This window comes from Cornus florida, unplaced genomic scaffold (genome assembly GCF_030987335.1).
Source record: "Cornus florida cultivar Cherokee Brave unplaced genomic scaffold, ASM3098733v1 CherokeeBrave_3.0.0_Hap2_Chr06, whole genome shotgun sequence".
NCBI lineage: Eukaryota > Viridiplantae > Streptophyta > Magnoliopsida > Cornales > Cornaceae > Cornus > Cornus florida.
This window is the reverse complement of record NW_026775576.1, coordinates 59,704,255-59,722,790: the sequence shown is the minus strand read 5'-3', so window position 1 is coordinate 59,722,790 and position 18,536 is coordinate 59,704,255. Positions and strand designations below refer to the sequence as shown.

Below are 18,536 nucleotides of genomic sequence, written 5' to 3'. Positions count from 1 at the left end.
CCACCCAATAATCATCATATCATACTTTCATCACTCTCTTCAAACTCAATTTCTCATTTCTTAAAATCATACCATCACTTTCAAATATCATATTTTTTCATATATACAGCAATTAATTAATTACGGTATTTCATTGTTGCAATTTTGTAGGTTAACACATACAAATCCTAGAAGCCAGTTGAATGTTTGTGGAGCAGCATTAAGAGGCAATAGAAAGGATCATTTGGATACTTTTGTATACGTTTGTTTGTTTTGATTGTCATTTTTGCATACAAGAAGCTTTGTTTGTTGTATTAACAATTTCAATCGTGACGAAAAATGTTTTGTTAATACATACCATAATCTTTTTGGTCATCTATTGATTATAATTTCACATCATGTCCTAAAATTTTTTATTTATAATAATCAAATCGTAGGTTACAAGAGCGCGCTAATTGGAGTCTACCACCCACAAATAAAAAACAGGTCAAATTTTTGATGGGCATGGACCCACACAAAGCTCATTCAACCAGTAACGTAACATAGGAGATGACCAAAGCCCACATATTTCTGGCTACCCTAACTCCATTGTAAAGGATGTACTATGATTGGAAATTGTATTAATCAACGAAATGTTACAATAAGATACAGAGAAAAAAGTGAAGACATACCTTCACTGGGACCAAAAAGAACTTCAAATTAATATCTCATTAAGCTTAAAAATTTCTATATCAGGCCTTATTGTTTCTAGTAAGAAGGCCTCGAGTTAATGGATGCACTGTTAATCTTATCTAAGATCAGACTGAGATTGAGATATTGGCCATATTCTTCAGCAGGAAACATTAGAATAGACTGGTTGATTGATTTGATTAAATTAATTTATTGACTTTGCGCAAAGCTGAAATTTGAGATACTTGTACGATGATTTAATTAAGTTTATGACCGAACAGAAAAAACTGATTTCTCAATGTTGCTAATAGAAACATACTGTAATCACAAAAAGAATGATCGAAACTTTTCAGACTGGGGGAGCTTGAATATTATTGATGATGAATTCTCGCGTATGAACTAATGACTTGATTTTAATCATTAGAATATTCATTGTGCTCTGTTTTTTTTTTTTTTTCTGCCAAAAAGTAAACCCAATGAATAAGTTAGAATTATAGGTCATAACGAAAATACACGACAGATATGGACAGAAAAGTAAAAACCCTTAGATGTTTGTGCGTATACAGGCAGATGCATGTGTTTATGCACATACTCATTACAAATGGTGGATCCATTTTACAATTCATTACAGTAGTAGCAAGACTTGATCCCTTCCTATTTAACTTTCTATAAAGAGGCCCAGAGTGTTCATCTTTTAAATATTCAGATCTTGTGTGTCTAGGTGGACCCAGGGGCATAGCTAGGATTTTAGTTAAGGAAGCACAGTGTTAAGAAGAAAAAAATATATTTAAAGGAGTAGAAGGAAAAAAAAAAATAATAAGAAAAAGAGAGAAAAAGTAAGAAAAGCGACAACTTAAAAAGGAAAATAAATTGTAATTTCCAAATCATATATATATTAAAATATTTTTTAGTAAAAAAATTTAGGTGACTTGGTGTCTCGTACAAGTTCTGAATATTATTATCTACAACAAAATTTGATGCAGGAATTAATTTTACTCAAATTTATTTCTATCCAAACTAACAGCATAACATTTTATTACAGATTCAGAACTTTCTTGAAAAAATTTCACTCTAACCAAATGCATCATGAAAACTTAATTTTTTTTTCTTTCACTTCACTTTCTTTCACTTTCGCTTTCCACTATCTATTTCCATATAACCAAATAGACCATTAAAGAATTTGAAAAGTAAATTATGAAAAAAAAAACTAAAAAATAAGAAATAATTTTACAGGAAGCATTATAAAAAAAATTCCATATTTGTCGGCTGGGTTTTACATATTCATTGCAACACAAAGATTGGGAGCTTTGGCGAGTGAGGGATTTGACCTATTCTAATTCTGAGTTTCCGAGTTTAAAGCAAAAAAATTATTTATAAAAAAATTATTTATGATAAAATTATGTTAATTTGGTCCTTCTTAAATTTCGCAATAGACACGAAATTTGACTTTTGTCTAGAGGCCCCTACCCAAAATTTAGATTTGCCCTTGCCACAAGGGCCCTACCAAAAAGATGAGATTGGCACACGACAGCAAACAAGTCTTCGTGTGCTGATGGTGTAATAATTAATGGTAAGCTTTTGCAGGTTAGTTGGGCACGTGTGGGCCCACGAAAACCGATGGGTCCCTTTGGAGAAGCTAACAAGAGGGACCACTTTAAGCAAGTGGGTTCAAGGTGGTCATGCCCTTGGTGGCCTATTACTAAGTGGGCCTCAATTTCAAATGGATGAGTGAGTGTGGACCCTTGGCTCATCCACCACATGCCTGATAAATAGTTGGGCCCATCAAGAACGCCACTAGGGGCTCCACCACCAACCATCCTCCGAAGTCCAACACATAGTTCTGCTGGTGCATGCCACTCTCCAATGATCGGTCCCACTTAACTGTTAGCGTGGGACCCACTTTCACCAATGCTGCCACAACGCATCTTGTGGTTCGGGTGGGCCCAGAAGAGGTTAAATGAATGAATTGGGCTAATCTGTAGCATGTGTATATATCTATACTATTATTAAATATGTAAAGTGTTTCAGTATTTTAGTATTTATTTATTAATATAAAAAAATATTAATTAATTAATATAAAATTCTAAAAATTAACTAATAAAATTCAAATTACCTATTTATTCTAAATCTATATTATTATTAAAAGAGTTTCTATAAATTCAAATTACAAATTCCTTAATAAATCTGTACTATTATTAAAAGAGTTTCTATACAACTGTAACACAAAATCTATATCTATATCTATATCTATACTATTATTATAAAAGATAATGACATTCATCCGACCCGACCCAGTTATGATTTTGTCCTTATCAGGGGAGGACACATATCATCATCCTATTAATCCAAGAAACCTACAAATAGATGCATTGAGAAAGGAGAAAGGGTATAGAAATTGATAATTCTAGAAATTCAAGGGACAGCAATTCAGAGACTCACCAAATAATAATAATTCACAAATTACCTTATGAGTTTTTTAATAAAATGAAATCTAATTAGATAAGGATATATTTTAAAAAAATGAAATAATTTTTCTATTTTATTTTCAATAAAACATATTAGACAATGATATATTTAAAAAGTTTCCATAAAACTCTAACACAAATTACCTACTTATCTATTTATTATAAATTTTTTAATAAAATAAAATCTAATTAGACAAAAAATTATCTTTTATTATGAGTTTTTTTAATAAAAGAAAATTTAATTAGACAATGATATATTTAAAGAAAATAAAATAATTTCTTTAAAATTTTACCACAAATTACCCATTTTATTTTCAATAAAACTCTTATCACATTAGACAAGAATATATTAAAGAGTTTCTATAAAACTCTAACACAAACTACCTATTTATCTATTTATTATTTTGATTTAAAATAAAAGAAAATTTAATTAGACAATAATTATTAATATAAAAAAATTATTAATTGATATATAAAATAAAATAATTTTTTTAAAATTTTACCACAAATTACCTACTATTATAATTTTTAAATAGAAATAAATATAATTAAAGAATGATATATTTAAAGAAAATAAAATAATTTTTATAAAACTCTACAACAAATTACCTAATTTTTTGTAATAAAACTCTATCACATTAGACAAATATATATTTAAAGAGTTTCAATAAAACTCTAACACAAATTACCTATTTATCTATTTGTTATGAGTTTTTTTATTAAAAGGAAATCTAATTATACGAGTATTATTAATATAAAAAAATATTTATTAATTAATATAAAAAAGAGGTTTTCAAAAAGTTTCTATAAAACTCTAACACAATTTACCTATTTTTTTATTTATTATGAGTTTTTTAATAAAAGGAAATCTAATTAGACAAGAATTATTAAAATAAAAAAATATTATTAATTGATTAAAAAGAGTTTCTATATAAAATTTTAACACAAATTACCTATTTATTTATTTATTATGAGTTTTTAATATAAAAAAAATCTAATTAGACAATAATTGTTAATATAAAAAATATTTATTAATTAAAAATGATTACATGAAAGCATCTTATAAAACTATAGAGTTAAAGAAATAATAATCATACCTTCTCAACCTTTTGGCTAAGATCAAGTGTTGTACTAAATTTTTTTGGGTCGGCTTTTTGGCTAACCTTTTTTGGTCTTTTGGCTAAGATCAAGTGTAGTACTACTTTCTCGACCTTTGTGCAAAGAGTTTCAGTATTTATTTATTAATTGATATAAATTCTATAAAACTCAAAATTACCTAATAAAATTCAAATTAATTCAAATTAACAAAATATAAAAAGAATTTAATTCACAATAACCTAATAAAATTCAAATTAACAAAATATAACAGTAATTACCTAATAAAATTCGATAAAACTCAAAATTACCTAATAAAATTAAAATTAATTCAAATTAACAAAATATAAAAAGAGTAAATTATAAAGCCCCACATTGATTTTAAGTAAAAATGATTAGATGAAAGCCTCTTATGCTAATTCAAATTACAAAGTTCCACATTGATTTTAAGTAAAAAGGATTACATGAAAGCCTCTTATAAAACTATAGAGTTAAAAAAATAATAATCATACCTTCTCGGCCTTTTGGTTAAGATCAAGTATAGTACTAAATTTTTTTGGGTCAGCCTTTTGGCTATCCTTTCTTGGTCTTTTGGCTAAGATCAAGTGTAGTACAACTTTCTCGGCCTTTATGTATAGAGTTTCAATATTTATTTATTAATTGATACAAATTTTATAAAATTCAAAATTACTTAATAAAATTCAAATTAATAAAATATAAAAATAATTTAATTCACAATAACCTAATAAAATTCAAATTAACAAAATATAAAGCAATTACCTAATAAAATTCTATTAAACTCAAAATTACCTAATAAAATTAAAATTAATTCAAATTAACAAAATATAAAAAGAGCTTAATTCAAATTATAAAGTCTCACATTGGTTTTAAGTAAAAAGATTATATAAATGCCTCTTATAAAACTATAGAGCTAATTCAAATTATAAAGTCCACGTTGGTTTTAAGTAAAAAGAATTACATGAAAGTCTCTTATAAAACTATAGAGCTAAAGAAATAATAATCACACCTTCTCGACCTTTAGGCTAAGATCAAGTGTAGTACTAAATTTTTTTGGGTTTGTCTTTTGGCTAACCTTTCTTAGTCTTTGAGTTAAGATTAAGTATAGTATTACTTTCTCGGCATTTGTGCAAAGAGTTTCAGTATTTATTTATTAATTGATATTAATTCTATAAAACTCAAAATTACCTAATAAAATTCAAATTAACAAAATATAAAAAGAGTTTAATTCATAATAACCTAATAAAATTAAAATTAACAAAATATAACAGTAATTACCTAATAAAATTCAAATTAACAAATTATATTATACTACTTTCATTAATTATTATATCCCACAATTGCTTTAGGAAGGGATTCAAAACCTAAACCAAACCCAAATGGACCAAATAATTCTTTCCACACCTGATAACAAACATATTTAAATTAAGTATCATATTTGATCTGAACATTTCGAAATAGCTTTAGAGTTACTGTTGAAAATGCAATCTATAATCAATTTTGCTTGACCAAATGGTCCATATATTAAATTATTTCTCAATTTTCATATTTAATAAAATCCTTGATGTAAATGAGTCATGAGTTTATTGCTATAAGCCACACCAAAAATGATATCTTGGAAAGCAAAATTAATACATCAAACGACAGAGACCAATCAATATGCAATAACCAACCAAGCAGGAAAAGCAAAATACAACACAACCTCTCCTAATTTGAGAACCCCAAAGCTCTAGAACTTACCACATGCTTCCACGATAATAAATTACTAAATTATAATAATAGTAATTACCTAATAAAATTCTAATTAACAAAATAAAAACCTAATAAAATTCAAAACCTAATAATTAAAATTAAAATTATACTATACTACTACTACTAAACCTAACATGATTGCTGCACACAAAATATATTTTCTCTATATATATGTCTTTTTTTGCCTTCATCTAATCACATCAATTTTCTTTTTTTTTCCAAGGTATGTGTCACCCTCACCACCTATTGGTAGAGTAACTCATTAGCTATGTCTTCATCATGCATTGTTTTATTTTTTGCTCATGCATTGTTTTTTTATTAATCTTATGTTTTGATCATGCATTGTTTTATTATATATATTGTTATATTTAATGTATACAAAAATAAAAATAAAAAACCTAATCAATTGTCTTTCTCTTTTTCTTCTTCTTATTAATCTTATGTTTTGATCATACATTATTTTATTATATATATTGCTACATTTAATGTATACAAAAATAAAAAATAAAAAACCTAATCAATTATCTTTTTCTTCTTATTAATTTGTGCATTATTTTCTTTACTCAGAGTATTTTAATTTAACCGGATTGGAGATTGTACAAAGATTATTTAGTTAAAATTTTGTTCCAAACAGATCACACGAATCAATAAAGTTTACACTTTCTCTCTTTTGACCAAATTACACTATTAACTTCCACGGTCTCCTATAATTTCATTAATTTTGTATCTAGCTCCTATAATTTCATTCTATTATCATGACATTACTTTAATATTGATTAAGTGATGATATTATAAGTATTCTAATTTAAAGAAGAACCGGTGATGAGAGAAGACCTCATAGTAACATTTATCTAAAGCAAACTTTTGATCCCGAAAAGTGATACAATAGCTTTTATTTTATTCTATTTTTTCTTGCTAAAAAACAAATTTTGCTAAACCATTGTTCACTAGTACAAATTTTAAAAAAATAAAAACGAATACGGTCTAGCTTAATATAAATTTAATTTAATTTAATAATAATATTAGGAGATTGTTTTGGACAAGTTACAATCCATAAAAATATTAGGAACCCTTTGTTCAGCCACCTAATTTATGTTAATTGATCTTTATTTGCATAGTACTCGTAAGTTACTGATTCAGATTTTCATGGCATTTACATATGTCCCAAGGATTGTCTTGAGGGAGGAAAGTTCCTAGCAACTTCTATGTATGTTTGGATGATGCTTGGCAATTGTTACATAATAAAGGATGGGAGAGACTTTGAAATATCATCATAATTACACACAAGACTTTTAAGTATCATCATAATTACACACAATTTCTCCAATATACTAATTCATGAATAATTCAAGCTTTCATTTTATTCAAATCATGGTCATCTCAGCATTAAACTTGTCGACTTTGTGCATTTGTGGTAGAATTTAATTATGACTTCAATCTACATGTTTTTTTTTATTAGTTTTTAAATTTTATTATTTTGATTGGTCAAATTGGTATAAATGGAGTAACATATAAGCACATTATTTTGCTCACAACATGACTGCTTAATTTAAATGTTTAGTAGTGGTAGATTTTGTGTATATTTTGACATATGTACAGTGTATTATGAAAGTTTTGTATCTATCTATGCAGGGGCGGAGCCAAGATCTTGAGATTAGGGTGACCAAAATTATAAACAGCATTACCTAGTTAGAACTTTTGAAAAAATATATATATATTACCGTAGGTAAAAATAGTTTACTATTTATTATATTCATACAAAAATATATCTATCTAAACTTTTCCCAATTTATTTAAATAAATAATAATTTTTATTTAAAGAAAATTTTTATCAAACTTTATGAATAAACACAAATAAGATTTATAACAACAGGCCAGTGGCCTAACGGTACCAAACCCCTACTTCTTAAAAAGAGGTCAGGGGTTCAAGCCTCCGTGGAGGCATGTATGTGTGAGTGCACAATTAAAAAAAAAAAAAAAAAAAAGATTTATGCCAAAATTATAAAAAAAAATTCAATTAAATAACTCTCTTTATTTACCGAAAAAAAAAAAAAAAAACAAAAAAAAAACAAAAAAACAAAACAAAAATAACTTTAAAAAAAAAATGTAACAATTGAAAATTTAACAAAACAATAAATAAATAAATAAATAAGAATTAAGATTCTTAAATCATCGATTTTTGTTGATATTCAAAACTTCAAATGGAATTTTTGTTTTAAATTTTGTAAAAATTAATTTCTGATAGAATTCTTATAAAAACATTTCAATAAAAAAATAAATAAAAGTGATGTAAAGAATCATGTATGAGATGGAATTTTAAGATAATAAGTTATGAAAAAAATCATGTTTAAGTTGGAATGATTTTAAAATAATCACATTACGGGAAGAACGGTGTTTGAGTTAAAATTTTAAGATAGCCACCGTTTAATTTTCATGTGAATCAATTTTTAACGGGCAATTAAATCACTTTCTTTTAGATTATATGTAAATTATATTTTGTTAAATGTTAATTAAAGAAAGAAAAAATATATATAAAAATCTTAGGAGAGGCTAAATATAGATTTTATACCATATATATTATACTATTTTATTTTTACCTATGCTAAAATAAAAATTCTAAAAAATTAGGGTCCATAGCCCCCGTCAGCCCCCTTCCCTCTGCCCCTGTACCTATGCATGCTTTCTGTCTATTTGCACATTTTGAACTTTGGAAAATTCACCGAAAGCAGACAATAAAGAGAAGATTCGAACCCCTTGCACATTTTGGTCCACACGTTTTCTTTCCATTCAAGTTGACACCTTTTGTGAAGAACCCCAAAAAAGATGATTCCCACCCACACCTTTTTCAGACACTTTGTTTTTTCCCAGCTAAAAAGATACTTTGTTCGATCAATAAAGTTCATAAAAATTTACCATCAACTTCCACATACATGGACCCGAAGATAGATTGAAGTTTCATAGAAAATTCCCAGCAACTTCTTATCACGTGCATTCTCTCTCTAAATAGTATGGAGGGGGAGAGATATTTGTATCATAATCGCACACAGAATTTTGCATTCACAAATTAGCAAGCCTCAATGGATGCATTTCCTTCTTCTTCGTCTCGATTGATAATATTAGGAGCTAGCTTTGGATAAGTTACACTCTATAAAAATATTAGGAAGTCTTTGTTCAGCCACCTAATTTATGTTAATTGTTCTTTATTTGCACATATTGTTATTACTCGTAAGTTGTTGATTCAGATTTCCACCTAATTTAAGGGAGGAAAGTTCCAGCTACTTGTTTGTATGTTCCCAAGTAGAGCATAGAACAAGGAAGGAAATTGCTTGGAAGATGCTTACCAATTGTTACATATATAACAAAGGGGGACAGAGACTTTGAGGTACTCAATTTCTCCAATATATAATTCATGAATAATTCAAGCTTTCACGGTCATCTACATGTTTTAAAATCTTTCTTCAGCAGTCTAATTTGACCCACCTACACCTTTTTCACACACTGTTTTGTTCCACATACATGTCCATGACCCAGAAAAAAGATTGAAGAAATTCCCTGCAACTTCTTATCATGTGCATTCTCTCTCTAAATATTATAGAGGGGGAGAGATATTTGTAGGTATCATAATCAAACCGATAAATTTTGCATTCACAAATTAGCAAGCCTCAATGGATGCGATTGCTGCTGCTGCTTCTTCTTCGCCTCGATGGAATTATGATGTCTTCTTGAGTTTTAGAGGTGAAGATACCCGCAAGAACTTTGTGGACCATCTCTATATGGCTCTGCAACACAAAGAAATAAGTGCCTTCAAAAATGATGAGAAACTGAAGAGGGGAAAATCGATTTCTTCACAACTCCTCAAGGCAATTAAGGAATCAAAATTTGCAATCATCGTTTTTTCGAAAGACTACGCATTCTCGTCATGGTGTTTGGATGAACTCGTACATATCATTGAATGCAGAAATACCGTGGGACAAACGATTTTGCCAATTTTCTACAACGTCGATCCCTCACAAGTACGGAAACAAAAGGGAAGTTTTGGAGAAGCATTTGCCAAACATGAGGAAAATTTTGGAGAGGACAAAGAAAAGGTGCAAAAGTGGAGGGCAGCTTTGGTAGAGGCAGCAAATTTAAGCGGGTGGAATTTGAAGGATGTAGCAAAGGGGTAATTACTAACTCAACAAATTTTATTCTTCTTCTATATTTCCTATATGAAATATGTGCACTAGTTTAACCACACCACGTTGCAATACTTAAAAGCAAATATGAAGCACAATTTACATTTTCAATTGGCATTCTTTTTTTATTGAGAAAAATTGCACAATATTTTATACTAAATTTTATTTGTTATCATTATTGAATATCTTGGTAAATAACACACACATTTTTGCTCCATGGAGTTAAAGCCTCAACCTCTCACTCTGGGAGGAGAGAAGATATCATTATCCTATTAATTCAATAGTCTGTTTGCTATATTTTAATTTTAACCGATTGTTTTAACTTTTAATGAATATATAGGTTAGTTGTCGATTTCAATTGCGTATCTCCTTATTTTTTTTATTTTTTCTTTTTATGCCAAATTAGAATCAAACTAATCCGATTAAAGTTGAATATTTATTATTTAAAGTTATTATTAAGTTTTAGATGTTTCTTACCAAAACTATAAGTAGGAAAAAAATTATGATTTCAAGTTTAAATGATAGGTGGGTTAATCTTAAGATTGCCATACTAAATAAATTTTACTTTATTTCTTCTTCTTCTTCTTTGGGACTAATTTGATCCATAGAACAACTAAAGACTTTATTAAAATTGTATGTGCTATTGTTTTCAAATGTAAGTCCATAAATAATAGACATGTTTGAACATGACATTTTTTTTTTCTTAGTTGTGTTTGAACATGACTTGTCTAACAAAAACAAAAAGAAAAAATAAATATTAATGATCCATAATTAAAATAATTTTTATTTATTTGTGTATTTCGAATACGATTCTTATATCAATTGTAATGTAGTTTGAAGTGGATTTTAGAGGGTTGGATTGAAAATTAATACTTCCCAAACTGCCAGAACTCAATTTCTTTTATCTTTTTGTCCTCTATCTCATTAAAGTAGAAATGATTACATTTGCGAATTTGGATAATGAAAGTTCATTTTGATTTTAGATTGAACAGTTTATATATATATATATATATAGATGTATTGTTGAACCATCACAAGAAATAAACACAAGCAGCCTTGCTGCCTTGCTACTAGAACCACTTGTGCATCCCCAAGACTTTATCAAGTCATGAGTTATCAACATTTTTAAGATGCATTAGTCTATTTCAATCAATTTAGTTTACGAATTGAGTAATTTATGATTATTATTATTATTTACCCATAAATAAAATATAAAAAAAAAAATTATGACTCACTAGTTCTTCTTAATGTGCTTTGTACTTCATAGGCATGAGGCGAAATTTATCCAAAAAATTGTTCAAGAGATTATAAAAGAATTGGGGCCTATACCATTAAATGTGGCCAGGTACAAAGTAGGGATAGATTCCCGTGTAAACAAAGTGTTCACTTTGCTAGACAATGGGTTAAATGATGTGTGCATTGTGGGGATTTGTGGAGCTGGTGGAATTGGAAAGACAACCATATCCAAAGTTGTCTTCAATCGAATATATAATCAATTCGAAAGTTGTTGTTTCCTTAGCAATGTGAAAGAAGTTTCAGAACAACATGGCCTAACTTATCTCCAACAACTACTCTTGAATGACATTCTTACAGAAGAAGATCTAAAGATACGTAATGTTGATTATGGAATCAACGTGATGAAGAAAAGATTCCGTTATAAGAAAGTTCTTGTAGTTCTTGATGACGTGGATAGTTTAAAGCAATTAGAGAGTTTAGTGGGAGGAAATGACTGGTTTGGCTCTGGAAGTAGGATCATTGTAACAACCAGAAATGAACGTTTGTTGGTGGAACATAAAGTAGATCATGAAGTGTTCAGGGTTGAGTTGTTGAATGACGATGAAGCTCTTGAACTTTTTAGTTGGTATGCTTTCACTAACAACCATCCTTTGGAGGATTATGTGGAACTCTCACGGCATGTAATAAAGTATGCCCAAGGCCTTCCATTAGCTCTTCAAGTTTTGGGTTCATTTTTATTTAAAAGAAGTTTACATGAGTGGGAACATGAACTAGATAACTGGAAAAAAATTCCAAATAGAGAAATTTATGATGTTCTCAAGATAAGTTTTGATGGCCTTAATGATACAGAGAAAGATTTATTCCTCGATATCGCTTGTTTCTTCAAAGGGTATGATGAAGATTATGTAATAGATATATTGGGCAGTAATGGGTTTCACCCACGAATTCCAATTCTTATTGAACGGTCATTGATAACTATCTCATCATACAAGAAGCTGTGCATGCATGATTTGTTACAAGAAATGGGTAAGGAAATTGTTCGTCAAGAATCACCTGATGATCCTGGCAAACGAAGTAGGTTGTGGTTTCATGAAGATATCTATAAAGTGTTTAGAGAGAATACGGTACGTTCTAACTCAATATAAGTTTATTTGCAATTTTGATATTCAAGTTGTGAAAAAAAAAATAATAATAAATAAAATAAAATAAAATTAGGATTGCTTCATCTTTTTTCCATCTAAAGAGTTGTAAACTTGGATAATTTTAAGGTTTTAACACTGCATGGTAACTTGCGCAATGTTCTTGGTGATTAGGTGACCGAAACAATTAAAGGCATTATGCTACACATGCCTCATCATCGTCATCTACGAGAGAAATTATATGTAAATGTTGATGTCTTTGAGAAGATGAAGAAACTTAAACTGCTCAAACTCAGTGGCATACAACCTTGTGGACAACTTACATATCTTTCAAATGAATTATGTTATCTCAATTGGGATGATTATGAGGCAAAGTTTTTGCCATCCAATTTCCATCCAAAAAATCTTGTTGAACTTCGCCTTTGTCACAATCAAATCAAAGAAATATCATCAAGTATCAAGGTATGATCGAAGTTTATTTATACAATTATTTACATATGAATGGTATTGTCGGATTTTATTGAAACTGATTAATTTCTTTCTTTGCTTGTTTCCTTTCCAGTTTCTAGAGAAGTTAAAATACCTTGATCTCAGTCACTCCTTATATTTGTATAAAACTCCTGACTTGTCTAGTCTCCCATATCTCGAGGAATTAAATCTTAAAGGATGTAAAAATCTAATTAAGGTCCACGAGTCGATTGGAGTTCACGAGAGGCTTGTTCATTTGGATATGGGGGACTGTAAAAATTTGAGGAGTCTCGCAAAAAGCATCAAGTTGGAAAAGTTGAAATATTTGAATCTAAGTGGATGCTTAAAACTTGAGAAGTTTCCGGAGATTCAGGGGCGTATGGATCGTTTGCAGAAACTTCATTTGACAAAAACTGCAATAAAAGATTTGCCTTCATCAATTGAGCTTCTTGAAGGGCTTCAGGATTTATTGGTACGTGATTGCCGAAAGCTTAAAAGGGTTCCAAGTAACATTTTTACTAGAATGAAGGATTTAAAATCCCTTGGCATGGGAGGAACCACTATAGAACAGTTACCATCGTCCATTGTACAGTTGTGTAACCTTGGTAAGCTTCATCTAAATGATTTACAAAAAGTGTCTCCCAAAACGCCTAATTCATTGGTGCCATTTTCATTGGTGCGAAAGAGAACTCCTCCTGCTTCAACTGATTATTTTCAACTGGAACTGCTCTCCGCTTTGAGCACTTTATCTTTTTTAAATTTAAGTGGAAGCAATTTATCTAGCATACCAACTAGCCTCATTCAACTCAAATGTCTGAAACGTTTTGATTTGAACGATTGCGCGAGCCTCCGAACGTTGACTTCACTTCCCTCATCTATTGAAGAAGTGAATGCACATGGCTGCATATCATTGGAACGGTATTGGATTAATCCAGCATGTGGAATTGGTCCAAACAATCGCGAATTCATATTCACTGATTGCCACAAATTGGTTATGGGTGAGATGGAGAACATGCCAAATATATCATCACAAAGTCAGCTTCAGGTTAATTACTTTACCTCTCTCTTTTTCTATCTATCTATATATGTATGTATTCAAAACTTAGGGATCTTTATTGGGTGCGTGCATGGAACAGGGGTTTCAATTAATGAGTTTTCCTGGAAGTGAGATTCCGCAATGGTTTAGGCATAAGAGTGAAGTTGAGGGGTCTTCTTTGTCTTTGGTGGTAGATCATCTATCTTCTTACAATAACGTCAAAGGAATTGCACTCTGTGCTGTTTTGGAAATTCATGAAATTGAACAGAAATGGATTGGATTTGATCTGAAAATCAACGGTTATGGCATGGAACTAAGCGCTTGTTGGTATGAGAGGTGTAAAGGCAATCAAGTTATTTTGAGGAACATAACTGAATATTATTCTGAGTTGTCTGAAGAAGGTCAACCAATTAAAAATTTGATGGAGAAGAGACCAAAGCTCAGCCCAGGCCCTCCCAATATTTGTGATGATGACAGCTGTTACATTCAGGCTTCAGTTATATTAACTGACTACATAGGTGACACTAGACAAGAAAAGAAGAAGGTGAAGAAAATGGGTATCCATCTAATTATGGAGGAGCAAGGTGAAGGTGAAGGTGAAGGTGAAGGTGAGTAGACCCACCCAATAACTCAATTTCTCAATTCTTAAGATCATACCAACACTTTCAAATATCATATTTTTCATATATACAGCAATTACTGTATTTCACTGTTGCAATTTTGTAGGAAAACACACAGAAATCCTAGAAGACTGGAGCAGCATTAAGAGGCAATAGAAAGGATCATTTGGATACTTTTGATTGTCAATTTTGTGTACGTTTGTTTTGATTCTCAATTTTTTATACAAGAAGCTCTGTCTGTTGTAATAACAATTTCAATTGTGATGGAAAATGTTTTGTTAATACGTACCATAATCTTTTTGGTCTTATATGGATTATAATTTCACATCGAGTCCTAAAAATTTTGGATTCATTACTAGTCAAACAAAGATCTACCAGTATATGTGCAACATGTCAAGAACTTACCACAACGCGTGCATGTGTGTGTGTGTGTGTGTGTGTGTGTGAGAGAGAGAGAGAGAGAGAGAGAGGCTTTTACAAATGTAGATGGAAAAAATTGCTTTCTCAACGTTGCTAACAGAAACAGATTGTAATAACAAAAAGAACTATAATATGATCGAAACTTTTCAGACTGGGGGAGCTTGAATATTATTGATGATGAATTCCCGCGCATGAACTAATTACTTAATTTAAATCATTGGAATCCTCACTGTGCTTTTTTTCTGTCAAAGAGTAAACTCAATGAATAAGTGTTGCCCTTCTGTGCAGCAACTTCAATTCGTTTTTCACCAATTTGCTTATCCCCGTTGGTCTTATCATAAACACTCTAGGTTTAAATTACTGCAAACATTGGACAGTGAATATGATACGTTTTCCATAAGCCAATAGCCAACGGTTGGCATGTACTGCACCAAGTACATAACAGCTAGTACAGGCTGCAAAGCATGGTAAAAATTGGAATTATAGCTCATAACAAAGATATACAAAAGATATAGTTCAAATGTTAGGTTAAAAACAAGAATAAAAGTTCTCAATTTACAATTGGCACATAAAATTCAGTTCTTTTCACTGGGACCGAAAAGAACTTCAAATTAATATCTCAGTAAGCTTAAAAATTTCTATATCAGGCCTTATTGTTTCTAGTAAGGCCTCGAGTTAATGGATGCACTGTTAATCTTATCTAAGATCAGACTAAGATTGAGATATTGGCCATATTCTTCAGCAGGAAACATTAGAATAGACTGGTTGATTGATTTGATTTGATTAAATTAATTTATTGACTTTGCTCAAAGCTGAAATTTGAAATACTTTTTAAGTTTGAAATGAGATTTTACTACTTCAAAATTCATCAAAGCCTTATACGATGATTTAATTAAGTTTATGACTGAACCAGAAAATTTTGATTTCTCAATGTTGCTAATAGAAACATATTGTAATCACAAAAAGAATGATCAAAACTTTTCAGACTGGGGGACCTTGAATATTATTGATGATGAATTCTTGGGCATGAACTAATGACTTGATTTTAATCATTAGAATATTTATTGTGCTCTTTTTTTTTCTTTTTTCTTTTTTCTGCCAAAAAGTAAACTCAATGAATAAGTTAGAATTATAGGTCATAACGAAAATCAAGGGTGAATCCAGGAATTATTGATGGGGGGGGCTAATATTAAACAAGGGGGAATTGGGGATCGAAATATTAAAGAGTTGGAAAATTTTAGAGGAAACAGGGTTAAACTTTAGAGAGAGAGAAGGAGTGAGCTCTCTGATTTGTGCAAAATTTTGACTTAGTGATTGTTTAGGGTTTGTTTGGCTTGGGCCTATTTGGTTGGGCCTTTATTTTAAAATTGTGGCTTAGATATTGGGCTTGTTTGGATGTGTTAAAATTAGGGGGTTAATATTACTACTAATTTTTTCTTTTTTAAAACATTGGGCTAAATATACCAATAGGAGGGGGTCAAGCCCACCCAAGCCTCCCTGGATCCGCCACTGACGAAAATACACGAAAGATATGGACAGAAAAGTAAAAACCCTAAGATGTTTGTGCGTATACAGGCAGATGCATGTGTTTATACACATACTCATTACAAATGATGGATCCATTTTGCAATTCATTAGTAGCAAGACTTGATCCCAGAGTTCAGATATTCCCTTCCTATTTCACTTCTGTAAAGAGCACAGAGTGTTCATCTTTTACAATATTCTGATCCTGTGTGTCTAGATGGACCCAGGGGCATAGCTAGGGCCTAGGGGACACAGTGTTAAGAAGAAAAAAAAATATTTAAAGAAAAAAAAAAAGAGTAAGAAAAACGACAACTTAAAAAGGAAAAAATTAAAATTTAATTTAACAAGGAAAATTTAACATTTTTTTTAAGGAATTTGAAGAGTAAATTATGAAAAAAAAACTAGAAAATAATAGATAATTTTAAAAACAAATAATTTTAAAGGAGGCATTATATAAAAAATTTCATATTTGTCGGCTGGGTTACATATTCATTGCAACAGGAAGATTGGGAGTTTGGCGAAAGAGGGATTTGATCTATTCTAATTCAGAGTTCACGAATTTAAAATAAAAAAATAATTTATGATAAAATTACATTCATCTAACCCTGCTTAAATTTTGCAATAGACACGAAATTGAACATTTGTCTAGGGGCCCCTGCCCAAAATTCATATTTGCCCTTGCCACAAGGCCCCTACCAAAGAGATCAGATTGGCACACAACAACAAACAAGTCTTCGTGTAACCATTACTGATGATGGTGTAATAATTAACGGAAAGCTTTTGCAGGTTAGTTCAGCACGTGTGGGCCCATGAAAACCTATGGGTCCCTTTCCAGAAGCTAACAAGAGGGACCACTTTAAGCGTTCATGGTGGTCATGCCCTTGGTGGCCTATTACTAGGGATGGCAACGGGGCGGGTTTGGAGCGGGTTTCCCTAAATCCCGCCCCGCCCCTTTTAATTTTTGTCAAGTTCATGCCCGCCCCGAGACCCGCGACGAGTTGGATTTTCATATCCAACCCCGCCCCGTTAGAAAATACTGTGCCCCCGTACCCGCCCCACTAACAAATTTTTTTCTCCCACTTTTTGTAACTTAAACTCCTGCTATTTAAATGTGCAAAGCCTAGGAATGACACAACATAAATAAAATTATGTATCCTAACAAAAATAAAAAAAATAACATGCACATAACATAATTCAGAGAACATAATAAACAAAAATAAAAGTTTAATACAACCAAATCACAAGAAGTTCTAAGCTCCAACTTCCACCATAACAAAAACAAAAGCAAATTTAATACCAAGTTTACATCCCAAATTTGGATGGTAAGAGATGGGTAATTGGGTAAGTCGCTAAAATAACTTATTAATATATATATATATTAAATACAGTTATATGCGGGGCGGGGCGGGGCCCCTAGGATATGTATATTGAACCCTTACCCGCCCCGTGACCCTCGACGGGTACAAAATTTGTATCCATGTCCGCCCCAACGGTATAACAAGTGTTCCCATATCCGTTATTAACGGGGCGGGGCTCCGGCGAGGTGGTAAAAATTGACATCCCTACCTATTACTAAGTGGGCCTCAATTTCAAATAGATGAGTGAGAGTGGACCCTCAGATCATCCATCACATGCCTAAAAAATGGTTGGGCCCACCAACACCGCCACTAGGGGCTCCACCACCAACCATCATCCAAAGTCCAACACAAAGTTCTGGTGCATGCACTCTCCAGTAATCGGTCCCACTTAACTGTTAGCGTGGGACCCACTTTCACGAATACTGACACAACGCATGTTGTGGTTCAGGTGGGCCCAGAAGAGGTTAAATGAATGAATTGGGCTAATCCGTAGTGTGTGTGTATATATGCTAGGAAAAAGCATGTGCAATGCACGTTGTGAACGTTTTGTAATTTATAGAATTTTTGTTTTCATATTTTTTT

The 18,536-nt window shown here is 30.8% G+C and overlaps 1 protein-coding gene across 2 annotated transcripts; it reads left to right on the top strand.

Annotated features, from left to right (window-relative positions):
• Window positions 1-8,814: 8,814 nt before the first annotated feature.
• LOC132311634 (disease resistance protein RUN1-like) lies at window positions 8,815-14,983 on the top strand. Of its 2 annotated transcripts, XM_059809640.1 has the most exons (7): window positions 8,815-9,360; window positions 9,574-10,140; window positions 11,421-12,513; window positions 12,703-12,990; window positions 13,091-14,041; window positions 14,133-14,640; window positions 14,759-14,983. In XM_059809640.1, exons 2-7 carry the CDS (start codon window positions 9,644-9,646, stop codon window positions 14,806-14,808), a joined length of 3,387 nt encoding a protein of 1,128 aa, XP_059665623.1. In that variant the 5' UTR covers window positions 8,815-9,360; window positions 9,574-9,643; the 3' UTR covers window positions 14,809-14,983. The 2 variants fall into 2 exon arrangements, with proteins under 2 accessions (XP_059665623.1, XP_059665624.1); XM_059809641.1 differs by having other exon boundaries at window positions 8,815-10,140; window positions 14,133-14,628.
• Window positions 14,984-18,536: the final 3,553 nt, after the last annotated feature.